The sequence below is a fragment of the Papilio xuthus genome, unplaced genomic scaffold (genome assembly GCF_000836235.2).
Source record: "Papilio xuthus unplaced genomic scaffold, Pxut_1.1 DF825752.1, whole genome shotgun sequence".
Lineage (NCBI taxonomy): Eukaryota > Metazoa > Arthropoda > Insecta > Lepidoptera > Papilionidae > Papilio > Papilio xuthus.
This window is the reverse complement of record NW_013532897.1, coordinates 24305-46351: the sequence shown is the minus strand read 5'-3', so window position 1 is coordinate 46351 and position 22047 is coordinate 24305. Positions and strand designations below refer to the sequence as shown.

The window sequence follows — 22047 nt, the reverse complement described above, 5'->3', positions numbered from 1 at the left end:
AATAAACAAAAAAAATATAACAAGATGTTATTTGCGTTGTGGAACATTTCACTATCAACGGTTTAAAGTGTCTGCAAAGTTTATACTGTATATACGCACGGGGTCGGGGTTGAGCTCGCCGATGAGTAACGCGGCGGGCTCGGCATTGGCGGTGCGCTGCGGGCGCTCTCTAGGCGGCGTTTCCATTCGCTGCGAAACGTCGCTAGCCGCGCCCTGCTTCCTGTGCGCCGGCGCCGGGGCCGTGACCGGGGGAGGGGCAAACTCTTCGCGCTCGTCCCACGTGTCCTCGGGGCTGCGCTCGGGGCTCAGCTCGGCGGCGGAGCGCTCCTTGCGCGGCGAGCCCCGCTTCGCCCGCAGCGGCGGCTTCGGTCGCTTCGGCTGCTCGTTGTCGAACGATATGTAGAATCCCTTCTCGTTCTGTTCGCTCTCCTCCTGCTCTAAGTGCTGGAAGGAGTTCCTGTTGAGCGAGGGTCGCGTGGGGGACGGTATGCGGTAGGTCCTCGTGCCCGACGATATGTTCAGCCTGTTTATCCCCTGGCGCAGCGCGTCATCCTCCGCGTTGCCGATGAAGGATATGTTCTGGGGCTCCATGTCGTCGGGCGGCTGCACGGGCACGGGGGCTGGTGCCTGCAGCTGCTGCAGGCTGACGGGCTCGGGCCTGCGGGAGACCTCGGGCAGGGAGCCCTGCCGCTGTGGGGTGTTGGAGCGCCGCTGCGGACTGGGGGCCGGCGGGGGCGACTGGGACACGTAGTGGCTGGGGTTTATCACAGTGTAGCTTAAATGGTTTTGCGTTTCTCGAATGTTCTCGGTGCCGTTCTGGTACCGGTCGTTGTTGTAATGTACGGGGAACGGCTGGTTGGTGCGGTCGTGCAGCACGAAGCCCTGCGGGTGCCAGGTGCGCTCGGGCGGCGGCTGTGGGGAGGGCGACCGCCACGTGCGCTGCGACACCTCTTGCGGCGGGTACTGCTGCTGCTGCTGGTGGTGCTGCTGCTGCTGTTGCTGCTGTTGATGGAGCTGGAATTTTTAATTGTAACATTGTAAGCAATATAGTGCACACAGGAGCGTGGAGTAAGATGAGTATCTGTGTGGTGTGTGGTGTGGTCGGAATACCTGCCAGCCGCGCAGCTCCGTGTTCTCGTGGTGCGCGTGCGCATGCTGCGCGTGCTGAGCCCAGGTGCGGCGCGGCGGCTGTGCGGGGGAGTCGTGCAGGTAGAACTGCGGCGGGTCGTCAGGCTCGAAGGCGTAGAGGTCGCGCGCTATGTGCGGGGTGGAGCCGAAGCCGGGCGTGGGCGTGGCGCGCGACACGTTGTGCGCCGAGCTGAACTGACTGTGCTGTAATTCAAATTATAAGTGCAATAGAATGCCATGCAAATATATATGTCGTAGTTGTGTTTATTGCATTTTTATTATGACTTTTTTTTAAGTTACAATTATTGCCAGGATTTGGTCAAAATCATTTCATTATTTCTCGTAATAAAAAGCGTAATGCACTTACCGTAGTTAGATATTAGTGCTTTAGGTTTGCCTGAGGTCGAAGCAAGACTACAAATTTATAAATTTACATATGATTACCAATTGTGGAATGTTTTGTTGGAACTGTTGCTGGAACGGCGACTGAGGCGACGGCTGCGACTGCTGGAACAACTGCTTAGCTTGCTGCTGGTGAAGCTGCAGCTGTTGCTGCAGGTGTTGCTGCTGCTGCTGCAGCTGCTGTTGTTGCTGTTGTTGCAACTGCTGCTGTTGCTGCTGCAGCTGCTGCTGTTGCTGCTGCTGGTGCTGTTGTTGCTGCTGCTGCTGCAACTGGCTCTGCTGACTGGCCAGCCGGGCGATATCGCTCTGTATATCCTGCAGGCTAGAGTTCATTCTGCAATGGTTAGATATTTATTGTGGCGACTATTTGTACACAAATATAATGGAACTATGTAACAATAGAATTTAAAAGGACTAAAACAATAGTTATACTCCTGCCTCACCAATATTATCGACGTTACGATGTTTTGTAATTATTATTAATTAAAAACAAACTCCTCCGTTATATTCGATTGGTAAAATTGTATCTTACTTGGCTATTGACTGCTGGTACTGCTCCAGGGCCACATTCTCAGCTGACTGACCGGGGGGTTCCACAACCATGTCCTGGAAATAAATTATTCATATGATAATTTGCTGTGTTGATAATTTGTACAGAACATTTAGCATAGTGGCGATTCGATTTTACATAAATCAAATTGCATATGAATAAATTTTAATAATACGATGTAAATTATGACGGATTGTATGGCTTTGGCTGTTATAAACGAATACACATTAAATAAAACGAAATATAACAAATAAACATGAACACAAAACAAAATTATTAACATATTCAAACATGCATTTTAATCACAACATGCACATACATCGTTATTTGATATAATTTGGAATAAACAAAAAATACGTTACATGCTGACTGCAGATTGTACATAACTGTTGAAATTCATTTATCACATACAACAAATGCACGTTTATTTGTAGCACAATAAGAACTAAATTGGCGTGACACTTGTCAAGACATATCGTTGTCTCTATTTAGTCATAGAGATTGAAAGAGATGACAAGTGGTGAGGACAAGAAGGGTCAGGTATGTTACCTGTGTGTTGTGGTGGTCGTCCTTGGCGTCATCGTCTGCGGGCGTGCGCGCTCCCTTGCCCTGCAACACGCCCGTGCACCTCCACCGTAACAAACATGACGCGTACGGAGCGCACGCGCACGCACTCAGCCACCCGCGCACCGTGCTCTGTGCGCGCACGCAGCGTACGTGTGCCGCGCAAAACATGCTATTAGTGTAATATGTACCAGTGTGTCGTTATCGTACATATGAGCGGTTATTAATACTTTTACTTATGTTTTTTTATTTTACTTTTAGTCAGTATCAAACATACGAATAAAAAAAATACTAACTTATATTAAGCATTTTATTGTTGTCTTACTTTTGTATTGTTGCCAGCTATTTGTCAGAAGCAGTATTGTACAGCAATATTTATCATAGCAATGATTGTATGTGCTTTTACTTATATAAGTCGATAGTAAATAAATTAATAATTAATAACCGCTCAAGCTTGTAACGTAGTGCCGCGAGTGATTCTACATGTCGCGAGTGAAAATTACGTAATGTATTCAATTGCAATGTTGCTATGAGTGTTATAATGTAGTAATTACGTATTATATAATAATTAAAAAAAGACGAAAAAAATACACAGCTATCTATTAGCGTTTTTTTTATCTTTAACGGATTAAAAGTAAAAATAAAAATTGATTTTATAATACAAATATTTAAAAAAAAGATGAAATCTCCAAGAAAATTTATAACTAATTCATGCTAAAAATTTCAAATAAATTTTTAATGTGAAAAATAATTACATTTAATGATTTTTTTTAATTTTTAATCTTAATATGACAATGAAATGAGTTACTAAACGCCTATTACATGGTAATAAATGTAACTCGGAATGTTTAAGCTACCTTATAAATTGCTGCAATAGTGTGTCGATACCTACATAAATTAAGCATAATATTTTTATATTCCGCAAATGCTTATTTAACAAATCATATGATATTGCGATGACGTCGAAATAATTCAACTAAATATGCTCACTTCAAAATTAATTGAATTTGTATTCTACTTTGATGAAAGCTGTGTAAGCGACTTTGGTCGATATTAATTCAAATTTTACGTAAAAAAAAAACAAATCTGTAAAGAGCTATGTGGCAAATAAAATAGGACGAAATATCCTGTCCCGGCCACTCACCAAAGAGGCCAACTGGTATTGCAAAAATGCATCCTATTGAATAGAAAAAAAATATATTTTACGTTTTGCGACAAATATGTTAGTGTGAAAGTTAGTTACAATTATACCAATTTTATAAAAAATATTTAAAATTTTAGAAATTAATCAAAATTATTTTATAAAATTGGGGTTCATTTTAGTGTATAATTTGTTAAAGTGTAAACATAGGTTATATAACATATTTATTTAAATTAAAATTAGATTAAAATAAGAAAAATTAAGTGCAAATGTATTATAAAACTACTGAATATAATTTAAATCAAACTAAATAATTCGTGTTTTACTGTAATACAAATGCACAAAACCTAAAACCAAAAAACATAAACACAAATACATAAAACAATAACAAAATAAAGACCAAAAAGTAAATTTATTACAACACAATACCACAAAGAAAAACTTGTGCCCTGTAAACCTTTTCGACAAAATACAACTTTCTAACTACGACACACACAACCCATCCTTGTATAATGTTTTACGATCAAAGTTCATAAAAACTGTATTGTTTTTGTGTTCACCGTAAAATAGTGTCGAAGTTCGTGATTACGCTAATATATTATATTGTACCGAGTGCATACATAGGTGTACACGTTGTTGTCTATGTATGAGTACGTGTACGTTTGTTCAAGTGTGTGTACGTGTAAGTTTACATACATTGGTATGTGTTTGAGTGCGTGTACGTCGATACACCTGTATGCACGTGTTGGTGAGTATTTACGTATGTGTTTTTCGCGCGTATGTGTGTGTATATATGTGTCGGTGTGCGTGTTCGTGTACGTGTTCGTGTACGTGTACGTGTCAGTGCACGTGTACGTACCCTGGTGACGGCCTGCAGGAAGGCCTGCTGTCCGAGCTGCTGACTGCGGCGTGTGACGGCGACCTCCATGCGCCGCTTCTCCTGCTCGATGCGGCGCCGCTTCTCCTCCAGCTTCAGCCGGATGTTGTTCAGCTGCGCCGCCATCGCCTGCCCGCCGCTCGGCGATGTCGCCTCGTCCAGTACCTCATCACCATCTGAAATGTACACAAATACATATTAAAAACGTAACTGCGATATTTCGTCTTCTCTTTTTCAAAGAAAGACAGAAAATCCTGAATGACGTATACCTGTTTTTTTACTATATTACGCGGGAATGATAACAAATATATATCACATCAAGAGTTTTTCTTAGTCAAATAAAGATAAGAAAATGGAGCATGTGGTCAGCATACCAATGAGGTCCAATAAAGCGTTTTTGATTACCCAACATTCACAAACATTGTACAAGAACATAATATTACATTAAAGAACAAAAATGTCTTATTTTCCCGTAACCAACATAAAATACACCAAATGACATAGACACAAGTAAGAACTGACTGGGCTGGTGTTCCTGCTGCATAAAGTGCTGCTGCCAAGTGGTGGTGTTGGGCGGCGGCGTCGAGAACGTGGTAATCTTGCGTCGCTCCGGCTCACCCTCGCTCTTCATCTTCACCAGCCCTGGTGACCACAACCCAAGGGTTAATCACCATTGGAGAACAAGAACGTTAGTGGGTGAGTTGATTGAAGATATTAGTAGATTGTCTTACGGGAATATGTGGTCACTGTTAAAAGCGCAAAGCACATTTATGAAGCGTGAACAAACAGAAATATTACAATAATTGTTGATAAATATTATGAAATAGATTTCAAAGCAAAAACAGTTATCTGTTATCGAACCGGATTTCAATCATCTTTGGTTTTAATGGAGACTCTGTGAAGTTTATATTAAAATCACCATTAAATAACTCTTAAGAAATATGTTATCATCAAAACCATTTAACCATCACCACATAGATCACACAAACCTTGCTGATCACCATTGCTCCTGATCTTGTTGAGGTCTGCAAAGCTCGTTTTCGATCCATCTCCGTCTGTGGAATCCCTATCATTGAGGTAGTACCCGTCCCCTCCTCCTTTGTAACTCATGCCGTGGGTTTGATTAAGATTTATCGTGTCATTACTGAGTTGTCTTCTCATAGGGTAATACTGCTCTGTGGTCTGCGGCTGGGAGTGCTGCCGCTCCATCTTATTCCGCTCCTCTTGACCATTCTGATAGTCCTCGTGGAAGAACTGTATGGAGCCTCGGATGTCCTGTCTAGATGACCGGAGCGGAGGATTGTAATCTATAGGTCCTGAAATGGATATAAAAAAACAATGTAAATAAAACAAGTAATTATAAAGAAATCTAACGCTGTGGCTATAAAAAATATGCTTGCTTCAAATGTGTAATTAATTTTGTATTATTTCAAATATAATCAGCTGATATATGTGACAATAATATTGTCATGTTACCGGCGGGCGCGGATATCTTGCGCTGGTGCGTCATGGCGGCGACAGAGGCGACAGTGGCGAGCTCCTTCTCCGGGTTACGTCCGGCGAAGTGCAGGCGGTCCTGAGATCCACCGAAGTTCTCCACAGTGAGCTGACTGTCGTCTGAGATGGAGGAGCGCCGCGAGCGCCGCCCCGCGAACGACTCGCGCGGCCCGCGGGACGACGGCCGGCCCGCCGCCACGCCCACACTAGAGAACTGGCTGTACGCTGTGTACAATACAAAATAAAACATTATACTTTTATGTTGATTTTACGTGTTTTAACTTTTCAATTCAAACTATTAAAGAACCTAAAATCATATAATAGTTAAATAAATATATGTGATGTAAATTGTATCATTTTCTAGAAAAAATATCTACTGCCGCATTAGAAGTTAAGTAGTGTCTATTAGTGAAAATTTATAATGATAAACTGGAGATATTTTCCTTGACGACCCGATCTACGACGTCTAGATGCATAGTTTATTGCTAATTACCGTTTTCCTCTTCGCGTCGTACGAGCGCTGACAGCGTGGTGATGGCGCGACCCCTGTGTACAACGAATTCCTCGCGCTGCGGGCTCATGCTGCGCCGCTCGGGCGTCGAGCACGCGGACCTGCCCGCCGCGCGGCCCCGCACACCGCTCGCTGACGGCGACCGAGACACTGCAAATACAATCGTATTCAGTTAAGATAAGGTTTAAAATTGTAAATTGCTAAATTGATAGACGATATTTTTCATATGAATTTTGTTGCATTTAGAGTTGATACTCTGGTCTATTGTTTTCTTACAATAGCAGTGTTCAAATTGCAGCGAATATAAATGAAGTCACTTTAACGATAATTAAATACGCTTTATTAATGATAAATGTAATTTTGGAGCAACTGAAGCGTGTATACTTCTTTAAAAAACACTTTAACTAGCAAAATGCTTGATACGATACCAACTTCGATAGTGTATTGAAAAAATCAATTGTATAAAAACGTGCGCTAAGCATGTTCCGCGGCACTGTAAACTCAACTCTAGCGACAGCTGAATAAGGTTCAATATCTCAATGAGACTACTCTATTGATCAATGAGTATAAATAAACAGGTACCAATCAACAAGAATAGTTTAAAACAGTTCAGCTATTTTATGTATAATGTACTATAAACTGTCTAAATAGGTAAAAAGGAATTCTAAAATGATTTATCTGAATGGTAAAATATCTACATAATATGTAGTAATGATACTAAGAAAAATATTAAATCACGGTAACAACTCACACTAAAAAGTATTAATACAAATAAATAAAAGATAGGGTCGCATTATAAAAAGTATGATTCAAATTACTATTCATGATTTTACGTCTGATGAATTCCAAAATGTTATTTCGTTTGAGCGTAACACATAATTCAAAAATTCCTGGGAGTCCTGAGGACATAATGTCAGAACTCCGATATGCCTCGTCTGATGACGAAGTTTAAACGTTAAGAAAGCCGTTACACATGCACAGCGTATATCAGTGAAGCGTTAATGTTGTGAAGAATAAGCAAAGCGCTGACGAATTTGTGACATTGTTGCAAATATTAATGCGTAGGAAAAGTAAAATGTCGATACAAATCGGCTAATTCTAAACAGAAAGCATACGATAAAAATATAATAACAAACCCTCGGGGTGATAACTGACCTGTCATTTGAATCGTAGGGCAACCATTTGTATTTCTTCGTAATGTGATCGTAATTTATTAAAATAATATATTTATTCTTTAAAAAATTGTCTTCAGAATATTTTTTAATGTTGCAAAATTATTAAATAGATGCTTTTTTAATTATATATATAGTTTTACTGATTTTAAAATTACTTTTGTAATAAGTCTGTAGGTTGTCATTTGTTGCTGTGGGGTACCGTAGTGGTGTGAAGTGGGCAGTGGACAGTGGGCAGTGGGACACACAGAGCACGACACTCGGTACCTGGCAGGGGGGTGTTGGCGGCGTGGGCGTGGGCGTCCGCGCGCAGGTCCGGGATGGGCGTCGGTGGCGGCGGCGGCAGGCAGCGCTTGTGGCGCACACCGTGCGCGTTGCAGTCCGCGCGCACTGCGGACACGCGCACACGCACGCTCAGCCGCACGCACGCACGCACGCACGTACGCACGTGCGAACGAACGCCGACACGCAGTCACCCTGCCTTCACTTACCCACGCGAGGGCCGCGCACAGCGATATGCATACAGAGCCGAGTTCCGATGCGAGTAACTAGCGACTGATTGTTAGATGTCGAAGCGCATACCGATTCATGAATATAATTTAGATATAGGAGAGACGACTTGTCAGCGCACTAATTTATACCAAACATTTAATTTTGTACTTAGCTAATTTACAGATATATTACTAACGTCGATATTAATGTGAATGAATTATCGAAGTGATTAGGGATTTTTGAAAAAGACAGGGTGACCTGATACAGAATGAGAGAGGTATTCAGCGAAGCGACATTCTTACATCATTCGTAATATCTTAAAGAAACTTACCTCCGAACATTAACTTAAAACAGATATAACATAGTAACAAATATTCTTTAGAGTATATACTGCAAATAAAAGTATTGCGTCCATTCAAAACCTTCCTATTAAAATCAATGGTATACCATAAAGCCCGGATTTGCCTAATGTTTACATCTGCGTTACAAAAAGCGTTTCGGACCACCCCACGATTATTCACTTTTATTTATAAAGGTATATAAACAAAATTAGTGGGCATAGGACCTTTGATATTATGACCACATACTCCCATTAGAGTTCTAGTACATGCAACATCAGTAAATAATATTTTATGTTAGAGTAGCTAATGTAGATCATTACTTACCTATACCGGGATATTTGACTGACTTCACAGGATGAACTTCTAACAAATTGAACAGGTCAGCGAGCATGGCTACTAAGTTTTGACGCATTGATCTGAAAATAGACGATAACTTAAGAGGTTATTATGTTAATACAAGCTTTCTCCCGCAACTCTCGTCACGCTGGATAAAATAGATAGTAGCCAATCCGCGAACGTATGGAATATGCACATAAAAGTTTATAAAAATCGGTCAAGCCGTGTTTAGTAACTAGCATTGTGACCCCACTAGGTCAGCACTTCATATAGCAAAACAAAACTCACCCGCGCATATAAGCGACATCTTCGGGCATCATATGGAAGACGTCGTGCGGCAGGCGGTCGCGGCAGAAGTCACGCACCAGCATGAGGTTATGCAAGCAGTCGTGTATAGAAGACATGCGGCCCACACGCACCGCCGACCTTGGTAGCGCCTCCGGACAGTAGAACGATATCAGTGCGGCCAGCGCCGCGCCGTCGCACGCCTCTTGCAGTGACCGCAGAGGCGGCACTTGACTTGAAGATTGATCCTGAAAAACGCAATAAAACATTCAAAACATTCAAAACATGAAAACTGTATTATAATTTATTATCTTGCGCTTTCAACCGTCAGGTCAAAAACACATATTGATCTTTCCTATTTCCTGTAAAAAAACTATGTTTCTGTTTGAAATCAATTCTAAAGCAAAAAAAAACAACCAACAATTACTGTATAAAATTTACTATTTGTCATTCTACAATATCAATAAAAAGCGGTCATTTTGTGTATTTATAAGATCTAGATCTAAATTACCTCAGCATTGTTAAGAGCCGCGCAGGCTGCATTGATCCACGTGAGCAAGCCGTCCTCGTGGCCATTGATGGCCGACTGCTGGGAGAGACCGAACCTCTGCACGGCGGCCGCCACTCGATCACCTGTCACCACCTCCCGCGCGTACAGCACCATTAGCGCCTCCATGACACACATGTGCGCACTCTGCAATATACAAATGCAAACCTTATTCACATATGAATAACGGCTATTATTGTCCAGTTGTCTAATTTTCTTTATCCAACGCCCGTGACCTAAAACATCGAAGAAATGTGTAGGATTTGAATGGTATAGCAAACATACTTCTTGTAATATTAGCATTATGAAAATACGTTAATAATGCGGAACAATTCGAGTTTTGAAAGTTCCAGTTCATTCCACGGTTTAGTATTTATTCATACCAAGTAGGCAACTTTGTCTTATAGATTTATAGATGTCACATTTCATTTCAATCGAGTCAACACAGATGGATTCATTCAAACGGTACAGCTTTTCGCTCGCCTTATAAGGCTCTGCCCACACTAGTTTGTTCAGTTCGCACAGTTCGGTACAGATAACATATGCGGTACAGATAATATATGTAGATATATCTCTAGATAACTATTAAATATAATGTCAACTAATCAAAGATACAGGAAAATAGGAATTAGGAAAAAAAAGATAATTATAATTAGCGTAATGTTCGTCACGAAAGTCCTTTATTTATTATTCAAAAATAAAATAAGCATTTATATTGTTCACTACAGGCATTTCACTTAATTTATTGAACGGGAGTTAAATAAATAGGGATATCCTTGTTACCGGCGACTGAGGAAATTACAAGATAAAATCGATGTACTTGGCAAAACTACTATAAAATTGGACATACAATAAATAGTTCCGTTTAATTATGAAATAAATATACCTACGTATAATATTTTGGAAATGATTTGGCGCGTTAGACAAGAATTTTAAAGTTTTAATTTATAACAGGATAATTTACGCTGTAAAAAGCATTGCCTTTGATTTCCGGATGTCATAAGGGCTATAAATACGACAATTTAGAAATAAGATGTAAGACCGATACACAATCCATTGTGCAAAAGTGGATATCAAAGAAATAGCCAACAGTTGAATAGTAATTTTACATTCTCACAAAACATATCAAGCTAAGTGGTTCCGCCTTTGAATTGGTCGTAAACTATAAGAATAGCTATAATTTTCTTTGTTTCCAATTTTATAAGAATTTTTTAAGCTATTTATACATCTAACAATCAAAATAAACATTCCAAGAATAAGAAAAAATGTTTCACAATATCTGTATATCTTGCTTCTTGTTATCTGCCTGGGGGCGAATAACTAGAAGCAAGAAATGATCATTACGGTTTTCTACCCACTACGGTGGCAGCCTCTACTTTTAGTATTATTGTGGGAGGCATCTGGTCTCTGACATAAAATAAATTTAATAATATTTTAAATCATTTAATATAAGAGAATCAATTTGATGATTAATCCGGGTTGTACAGTGCGATTTGAAAAATAAATTGAATAGTCATCTATTACAAACTTTAACAACAATGGTTAGTTAACAAATATCATTCACAAAGAAATTGCAGTTATCATAACTGAAAGGTGATTATTACTATTTTAATCTAAGTCTATGTAAAAATAGTTGATGCATATTTTTTTTTGATTCATTAAATGTTTGTGAAAAAAAATATAATATAGCAAAGAAAAATTATGTAGGTCAAAGCCAGTCGGACAAAGCTTTGTCAGTTACACTATGAACCAAATTAAAAAAAAGTCTGTTCAGCTTGTCTAGTCTGTTCAACCAGTTAATATGTCAATCTTTCTATTATAATTAGAACACAGTCACCAATTTTCACTTACCATTTTCAAGGGGTTCGTTTGTATGAGGACGGTCTCTGTGAGCGCGCAGTCTGCGGGGTCGGGTACTGGCACGCCCTTCCTCGCGAGCGTCTGCAGGATGTTCCAATGACTCAGACTGTGGTAGTTGGGGTCCGAGTACATGTTGGCGAGCGCTAAGCAGTACAGCTCCGCGTTCGCCAGTCCCCCAACTATAGGCGGCTTGAGGTGCTCCTGATCCTGGAAGGGACAAAAAAAACTTGGTTATACAAAGGAAATTTTTAGCTTTCTTTACTGGAATATCCAAAGTCCCACACTGTATAATGGTATCATTGTCATTTGCAACTAGCCTATAGCCAATTTTATCAATTATTCTACGACGTGGACCTGAAGACTAATTATGAAGTAATTCCATGAACACAAAGTTCCTGAGTCGATATCATCATCAATAAAAAAAGTTCCTGCGTCTTCTACTAGGCATCAATTGTATTTGTTTGTTTTCTGTTATGTTATGCGGTATGTAAAAACAATTGTTTCGCTTATCGTGTAAGTACAGTAGGAGTGACAAAGATTGCGTCATTGAGGTACGAAGGTGCGTGCCGAGCGGCAGCGTAGGGCGTGGCGACGTTACATCACTTGTTAAACAAACCTCGACCCTTGTAACAGTTAACACGTGGTCATATCGTCCTGGTGGCGAGCATACACAGACTTTGCATAGCCTCGTTTCATACCGATAGTTCGTAGTAATCGTCTGCTATCGCATATTTATTTATACGTGAAGTAAATATCGATATGAACATATGGTTAGTGCCGAAGTATGCATTTACGATTTAGTGATACTGGATTTGAATCGCAGGCTGAATGTTAAAACTCATGGTAGTTCAAATTCGTTTCCAGTGTCTAGATCCTTATTAACAATCTATTCAGAATCAAATATGGTCGATAACATGATTGTAATAGAGATTTCTATTTATGACGACACGTTTCATGAAGTCAAGACATGTGTATTTATGGTTAAATAATAAAAATCTTAAATAACATTAATTCATGAAACTTTGAAATTATCTATAGAGTCAACATTTCTGTATTAGATTCGACTATCAGTGTACATACTAGACGAACAAAGCTATTATGGGAATAAATTAGCGCTGCGGTTATATTGGTCGCGCCAACACCAGATCAATAATTCGTATGGTGTTTTATTTCCAAGTTGTACAATTATTTTTAAAGTTAATTACTACATATACGTTTTATCGTTGAATTTTGGGACACGCTGTATATAAGTTACAATTGATCTTTCCTTATTAAGACTGAGCTTAACTAAAGTTTTTTAAATAACAGTAAACAATAATAGTAGTACAGGATGTAAATGATGTAATGGTTAATACCAATAAGATTGATAAAAGACATCAGTCGTGCTAATGTCAAGTTATCTCATTCTATGCAAGAGGTCAATTGTGTGTGGTGACAACAAGCATTATATAAAAACACAGCATGTATAAAGGAACATAAATACACACTGTGACCCAACTTGTCTTACATTTGCGTAAACATGTCTGTCGCTTTTGTTCAAATATTTGCAAGTGTCGTCGGCCTGGATTCCCCAGTTAGACATACGAGTAATGTTAAGTATGTTCCAAAGCTGTGGCCAGTAAAAGTAGAAAAGATCTCTATTTTAGGATGTTTGTAACAAATAAACTCGAAAAGTAATAGACCGACTTCAAAAATTCTTTCACTATTCGAATGCTCCTGAAATTCTAAATAACATACGATATTGTATAAATATTAAAAAAAATGTCCACTCGTCCAAGCCGAGATTTGTTACTATATTTAAGTACTATAGTAGCGATCATAGGTTTCATATTTTTTGTTATAACATTACGTAAGACATTGTGAAAGCTCAACCAACTTCCGTAATCAATGAAAGTCAATTAAGCCAATTTCAAAGTAATTTTCATATAGATTGGTAATAAGCTACTTACGTCACAAAAGGAGAGTATTTGGGCGGTCACGATTGTTACAAACATGGAGATGCTAGAATATTCATCATCATCAGCTCACTATACGTCCCCATCGAGAGCCTCGGAGACTACCCTAAGTTAAGGGTGATTAGGCCATAGTCAACCACACTGGCCCAGTGCGGATTGGTTGACTTCACACATATCTTTGAATTTTTCTCAGATATATGCAGGTTGCGTCAGGATGTTTTCCTTCACCGTAAGAACGTCGGATAAATGTACATATGTAAATCGGAAATCGAAAAACGCATTGGTACATGGCGGGATTAATCAGCAGTTAGATTCGCTTTTTGAAATTTTCAGTGCGAGCTACATCCAAACTTGTACAACTTTTACTAAACATAAAAAAAAGTTAAATCGAGCACAATAAAATAGAGTCATTTTTTGAACTCACAAATTGGTCACAGATATAAAAAGGAACTCAAATAATGTATAAATGGTCCGCTTGTAAACAATAAACAGGTTTGTCTCGCCCATTACGACATTATATTAACATCTCATTGACCATGAAGTGCTAAACAAGACTAAACGATGATATATGAATGAGGTGACCATGTATTATAGCAAAACACGGACGTTATCCTAAAAGAATTATAAGTACTACGTGTATATTACTGTGTAAAACTAAACAAACTAAAGTCACTGACCGTAATACCCCACGACGATATCTCATCATTTATTGCTAGGAATTTTTAAAACTGATAACATAAAATCTATTCGTACTAATTTTAGTTGCTGTATTGTTTGTAATCTTATCTCTTATTGCAATATTACTCACATTCAAAATATTTCCTTGATAAAGAATGCAACAATTATTACTTACATCAATACTAAATATTAGTAAATATACTTCTTGCAAATGACATACAGATTTTTTTAAGTGATAACCCCTATACTATATTTATTACTCCCATAAAAGGTGTAGCTGTAATAACGACTGGTCACCCTACACACGGTCCACTTTATTCGACACACGGCCTCATAGTCACTCTCACTTTTAATCTGGAACAATTGGTCGGCATCGGTCGCGTTGTCAAATTTACGCAACCAACTGTTAAACCGTGAATGTATTTCGGTGAAAATTTATCGAATTTACTAAATTACGGCCTTCTTGGGTTATTATAGGTCAATGACCTCGTATAAATTAACTAGACGTGTGTCAAGCAATAGTGGAAACTAGAAAAAATGTTTGAAACATTAGGGCAGTATGGGTAAATTATCCGACGTTCTTACATGTACATATATGTGAATTTACCCAACCCACACCGGGCTAGCATGGTTGACTATGGTCTAGTCATCATAACTTTGGTTAGTATCCGAGCACGTCGGTGGGGACATTTAACTGACGACGACTTGGATAAACATATACGAAATTAAGATAAAACAGTTATCAGTTGTTTCTTTATGAACTATTGCTTTAAACCCGACATATTATTGACGATTAAGTCATAAGTAACAAAGCCACCAGTATGTGTCAATAAGATAAATCTCGGCAGATGTATCGTGTGTCCCGCTAAGAATAATTAAGAGGAGTGTGGAGCTAGGGTTGGCAGCATTGATTTGCTGTTGGCAAGAAATACTGGTTTAATTGAAAAATGCAATGTAATGTTAAAATGTAGACCTCACAATTAAAAGACAGGTCTTATGATATCCCGCTGTCTCAAAGTTATCACTCTGGATATTGAAGAAAAAATAAAATATAATTGGATTTCAAATAATCAGTTAACTGAAGATGAATTCAGTAAGAACTAACTCTAATTTGTTTAAATAAAATCAATGTACTTGATTCTTTAATAACTCATCCTGGTGGTAATAAAATTATTAATTTCCCTTACTATTAGCTAGATCAAGTGACATTGAAGTCTGCAATTCATTTCCCTTATTGTTTGATAATGTTCAGATATTATTATTAATTTTCGTTCAGCCCTAAGAAAGCATCTGAGATGTAACAAAATAACAAACAGAAGGACATATTTGTTGTGTAGCCGCGCGGGTCAAGGAGAGACGCGGCGCCGAGATCGCCTTTGTAACATCCGACACACGCCGCTTTTTTTGTTCCGCTGATAGATATACGACGGAAAGTGGCAACGACTTGTTTGTACTAATTAAAACCATCCTTTGTTCATGCAACTTTCCTAATAGTAAACGACAAATATACTACTATTGTTTCATCGAACAATCGTTTCACTATATAAAGCCTATACACTATATATATCCATTTATTATCATTGACTTAGAGAGTTGATTAATAAGTATAGGCGCCTCATAACAAAGTGCCGAAGTTTATTTGGACTTACCAAATAATAAATGAGCATAACCAGTACAGTAAAGCAAAATACGGTAATCATTTTCTCTCATTCATTACCATAACCAAAAACAATGATAAACAACGGTAAGTAGTTAAAGTTTTATATTTAAAAAGCACAGATAACTCTAGTACAAAGTTGTTTTTTACGAACATCACAATGTCTCTCTATCTCATATTTGGTTGTGTTGTCACCTGTGTTGTCTGTCCGATTCTAATACTTTAAGGAAATAATTTTTTTGATGATTACAACAGCTTCTTGTGAATCAAAAAATGATTCATTGGTGTGCTTCCGGTCGCTGACAACAAATGCGTAATCCGATTGATATCTGAGTCATTTGAAAGCGGTCCCGCATCGATTGCCTTTCGTTAGGTAAATAAAACAGACGGCAAGCGACTGCAACGTAAACACTACACGAAAAACTATATATAAAGTATATAAGGTTATTTAAATCTTTTAATAATTCGTATAGAAAACATAACTATTATTTAACGTTAGTAAATAACGTTGTGGCTTTTTAAAATTTTCTTAAAAAATACTTATTCATAGTTTTATAGAAATCTGTTTATATAGATCCTTATAGAAGGCGTATAAAAACAAATAACACGATCTCATTATTTACATATCGGAATTTCATGATACGTTTCGCTCCATATCCTTTATAACTGTCCTATATTACGAACAGGTTTTTCTTGTTCAAAATTATTAGTTTTAAAAGATCTTTTCGCTATGAATATTTTGTTTATGCTTTACGTAGCTGCGAATATTTATTATGCCTATATATTTACCTAACAACTTAGTCTATAATTGCAAATGCACATAAATTCCCTAAAACCACCATCGGAATCAGAAAGGAACAAAAGAGCAATATTTCCACAAGACGGAAATGGCACGGTCTATTTTTAAGAAACTCTAATTCCGCATTTGCTATGAAACAACAATGCAAGCGATTCTCGACTTTATTGTCTTGGTAATCCGTATTCGGAATGGTCGATATCTAGGTTTCCGGTGAGAAAAGTTGTATGCAGCTCGCATCAGACGAAAAACGTTCATTAGGAGCTATTTCGATTCATGGCTGGAGCGACGAAGCAGAGCGCCGTGGCTTATGGGGTTTAGTAAACACGTGATAATGGTTAGAAATCGTAAACTAATTAGGCACACTCAATGTATGCAAGCCAGATAATTAGGAGCAAGTAAATATTTTGCGAGATCTTAAGACTAAAAAAACGATGAATGGGATAAAAAATCATTTTTCCGCGACTATCTTGCGGATGGAATCGTCAGAAGATTATCTTTAATTTTTTTTTCACGGGTTTGAATCCTACTGGTACAGCGAATATAATTATTATCGATATCAATATTAAGAACATTTGTAATTATTTCGTTGATTTTTTGGAATAAAACCATGATTATATTGCATTTCGTTTTTCATTTTAAAGTGACTATTCAAACCAATCTAGTTACTAAAACACTACAGAAAACAAATTACTCCACACAAAAAATGCGAATTATGCATCTGTAGCATACAACACAATTAACATAAAAACACGCTACTCCTCACGATGCTTTTTAATAATAGCTTTTGTAAAAAAACAATTATCGCAATTGCAATTTGCAACTTAATTTGCCTTGAAAATAACAATTTGCAATACCACATCCGCTGCGATTGTGCTTAAGGGTAAGGACAGATACATCGTGTTATCACTCTAATTGAACAACTAATCCATCTAAGGGATTAGTTTCTAACCAGACGACATAATAATTAAATTAGGGCAAGGTTTAAAAAATAACAGGTTAATCCATAAAACAACAAAATACATAATAATATTTTAACAATCTAATATACCTTGGACACGCAAATTCCAACCGTTCTGCCCATGAAGAGGGCGTACTCTAAAAGCATTGGTCACGAAATATTAGGTCCGGTACACACTATCAAAATTACACTAACTCATCACAATTCGCGTGTCTCTGTGAGCACTAACCCCATATAACTGATGAGATCAATACAATGGTATATTTGTAACTGAGACATTGCAAGTACGGGGTTAGTCTTCAAGGACGTTGACTGGGAGCAGATGTTCTTCGCCAATATAGTACGTTTATTATGGTTCAACTTACGCATGTCACATCTTGAAATAAAAACTTCAAGTAGTGTAACACACATTCCCATATGGTTGATATATACTTCAAAGTTAAAACAAAATTAAATCTATAAAAAATTATAATCTAGTACAAACTTATTAAGTAGTGACTTTTTTGTGATCGAATTAGTCGGTAGTAGTTCTAGATTTTCTATATGTATTTATAGTTAAGCACTAACGCAGGGTCTTATTCAAGCCGATCCGCAAACCGGCAGAAAGTTCAATGAACAAAAATAGAATCGCAAAAACAAAAGGGGCGCAGGAAAAGGTGTGTATATCGAATGAGCCGGCTGGTCGCTTCGACTGCTTTTCTTTTATTCAAGAGCAAAATGTTTTTTACCTTTTTGTATACGTATTCATTGTTTAATAAAAATGTGATTAATAAATAATTTAAACAACGGTTATTAATTAATTTAGTTAAAGAAAATCTATAGTTTTATAATTTTATGGGTTTAGTTACAAAATTGTCTTTACGAAAGCAAAAAAAAAAACCAAAGAAATACTTAAGAGAATTTAAGAGCAATGATCTTTTATCTATGTTGAATTTTTAGCTAAGGATAACATTTCGTTATCGCGTAATATTTACACAAAACTTCATAAAACACACATGTATATGGCAAAATGTATGTACGTTTGCATATTCTATTGTGAATAGCTTGAATGATTTTTAACTGATTTCAAAAAGAAGGTTCCTAATTTGTTATAATAGTTTTTTTTTAAAGTGAAACGGTCATTGGACTCTGTTTTTCGAATCGTTATGTAATATTTAAAATTAGTCGGGCTTCTGGCTTGTGTAATTATTTCAAGCCAACGGTGAAGTGAACTCACCTCGTGGTCCCTGTAGAAGGGTTCCTGCAGGTTCTCCGGCACCCTGTTGTTGAAGGCCTTGGACAGCAGCCATTTAATCGATGCCCTCTGCTTCGACTGTAACAATACAACATACATTTAAGACTTCTAACACTTAATATTTATCTTTGGTAACTTGTAGAATAACACACATTATTCGTGAAAGGAAAGAGGTAAAAGTAAGAACTTATGCTTATCAAGTTCATATTCTAATCTGTATAATAATATTAACTGTAGCTGTAGGTTTCTGAAACGAAAGTCTCCGTTTAAAACATATTGCTATCTCTATTTTATAAAATATAATGACAGGGATGATGATATGTTTTATACAGAGATTTTGGTGTCAGTAACTAACATAGATTAATAATAGCGGACTATTTATGTGTATCATTTTCATACATAAAATATTTCAATTTTTATAAAGATTTACAACATTGTGTAAGTAAACGTAAATGAATTCGCGATCGGAATGCGTGTGTCGGCTCAGTGGGGAAAACAACGCACGTGCGGAGTCCACAAGTCTATCGTACAGCTGCTATAAACATGCCTAGATTACGCACTCACAGTACACCTTCACTTAATAAATTCTAGAGCAGGTATGATCTCTACTACACATATCAGATGTCATAATGAGGCGCTCAGTTTATCCAAAATAAAGCACGTTCCTCGACTACTCTATATAGACTTTGTTTTAAAAATGATCCCTATATAAAGTAGTACAATTTCAAAGCATTATTAACTGCCCCACTTAGAATGTTCGATGGTTACTAAGGGAAGGATTTAATGTTGGTTTAAAATGAGAAATAGAGAGTAAACAATTGTTATGTTACTACTAAACTAAGCAGAGTAGTGCAAAAAAGGGTCTTGTAAGACGGACAATGTCATCCTGTAAGGGTTACGTTTTTTCCTTTCCAGGTACGGGAACCCTTAAAATGAATTAGAGGTATCAATTATGACCAAGATTAGGTAGCTTTAACTACTTTTCCATGAGTTATAGTTGCACCTGCTTCTAAAGCAGCTGGTGCATTGTTTATTAAAAAGCTTTTAACGATCTGATACCGATAACAATAATACAAACAACAGTGGAATGGCTCCTGACGCCAGCGTCATCACTCGACAATTATAGTGAACTGGCGATATGGCCACGTCCGCTCATTGTGCACGCATTCATCTGCAAACTAAACTACATCGTAATACGTCTTATAAGATGCATTGTAAACAAGCTGTGTGCAGTTTTAGAAAGTCAGATACTTTTGTTGTGGCCAGTGTCCAATTTTCCATTACAAAATTACTAAAAAATGCTACATTTCTAGTGTAAAAAGAAGCTTGTACAATTAAAACTCATATTAAGTGAATACAAAAATTTCATTTTATGAGAGAAGGTATCCAAACACGTTACAAATAACCAAAGCTAATTTTAACCAATGTAACAGGTGCTCCCCTTCGCTGTGTTATTGCTCATCTAATTTTGGATAAATAATATTAGTAAATTAATTTTATATTAATTTGTAACTTAAAATACAAAATAATGGTTGTTTTTTCTATAGTAGAGGAATAGTAAATTTTTGTTTTTTGGACAGATGTTTTGTCATTGGAAATCACGATAAGTAAAGTTTGAGAGGATTTTCCCATGTCTTCGACGTTCCTTTGTTGGTTTTATACCCATGATATTAGTCTGTTCAATATCAAAGAAATCATAGTAGTACTAGTCTAGGTTAGGACACAAGACACGAGACGTTCTGTGATCGCCCGCACCGACACTCGACTATAATAGACAATAATCAATGCGGGTTAAGGTCCATAGACAACATGAAAGGTTGCTTATATTTCTACAATACGTTATTGTTAGGGATGATAAAATACCATCTATCCTCCAACGTAGCTCACGCCAGGAGCCCCAGGAATACATGTGTGTAGAGTAAGAAGCCAAAGAATGCAGATTGGAGTTACAGATATTTTATTTACACTTATAGAGATCTTGAAGGGCTTCACATTTCTCTGTTACGATTTATTAAGTTGCTAAAAGATACATAGGGTGATTTAAATTAAAATATAACTCCATATATTATTAACCATAGGTAGCAACATAAACATAAAATTACAATCGTCAAAATCATCTGGATTGATTGATTACACGCTTGTTATGAAACAGTTGTCCTAGAACGGTTAAATCCTCACTCAGTGTTACGGTAACTGTCAGGTTCGTGTAAACGTAAATACCGTATGTTATAACACGTCACATAGAACAGATCATCCATCATATTAATGACGAGTTTTTGTTGCAAAAGGACTAATAATAATTGACAATAAAAACTTTAATATAAAATTAATACATCGACCATTTTCATCATTTTGTTAATAAAATATCGAGAGATTTTATATTAATTTATAAACGTTTCTTCGTGCCTTCACGATTATCAATAACGTAATATGATTGTGCTACGGTACCGGACGAATTATAAGGCAAAAAGGTCGTCCGCGTGCCGTCGCATGCCGTCGACTATAAATAGGCCGTCCGCTGCGGAGACACTGCCGAATAAGAACCCACCGACGACACTCCATCATACTGAACTGTAAAAGTTGTACCAATGGTACAGTTAAAGAAAAAAGTGTAATTAATACTTTTCTGTACTGTATCATTGGAAAAGCTATCCACAAGCAAGATGTAAAAAATTTCAGCATTCTAGATACCTGGGGCTAACGTTGCCTATATATTTTTTTTTGTTTTACCAGAAATTTCTCTCTGACCTTCAGTAACAACAGGGGAACTTTTTTATTTTATTTTTTCATAAAAAGAAGTACGTCATTGAACCAGCCAAGTCAGTTGGCATGCGAACCTATGACCTCCAACTCGACAACCTTACCAACGAACCAATTTCAACGAAGCAATTTGATTCACTCAACGGCGCTAGGCGTGTGAGTGTAATCAAAGACGCAAATATAAACAATAAACATTAGTGCGAACACGCATCAATGAATAGGCGATTAGTGTTTTAGCCGGCTGTTGAATTTTTCGCTTGATCAAGCAAAAAACTTACGCACAATATAAACACTACTGAGTTA

The 22047-nt window shown here is 37.6% G+C and overlaps 1 protein-coding gene across 1 annotated transcript in view; it reads right to left on the bottom strand.

Annotated features, from left to right (window-relative positions):
* Positions 1-22047, bottom strand: part of Patronin (calmodulin-regulated spectrin-associated protein patronin) — a 43827-nt gene that overhangs the window by 7273 nt on the left and 14507 nt on the right. Inside the window, exons 2-17 of the mRNA XM_013323293.1 lie at positions 18967-19062; positions 11695-11910; positions 9808-9990; positions 9300-9544; positions 9000-9091; positions 8110-8232; positions 6653-6820; positions 6139-6384; positions 5652-5978; positions 5185-5304; positions 4645-4838; positions 2630-2689; positions 2063-2136; positions 1573-1864; positions 1111-1332; positions 100-1014 (exon numbers count right to left, since the gene is read on the bottom strand). Of these exons, the coding sequence (XP_013178747.1) occupies positions 100-1014; positions 1111-1332; positions 1573-1864; positions 2063-2136; positions 2630-2689; positions 4645-4838; positions 5185-5304; positions 5652-5978; positions 6139-6384; positions 6653-6820; positions 8110-8232; positions 9000-9091; positions 9300-9544; positions 9808-9990; positions 11695-11910; positions 18967-19062 (3573 nt within the window). The remainder of the gene's footprint in view (positions 1-99; positions 1015-1110; positions 1333-1572; positions 1865-2062; positions 2137-2629; positions 2690-4644; positions 4839-5184; positions 5305-5651; positions 5979-6138; positions 6385-6652; positions 6821-8109; positions 8233-8999; positions 9092-9299; positions 9545-9807; positions 9991-11694; positions 11911-18966; positions 19063-22047) is intronic.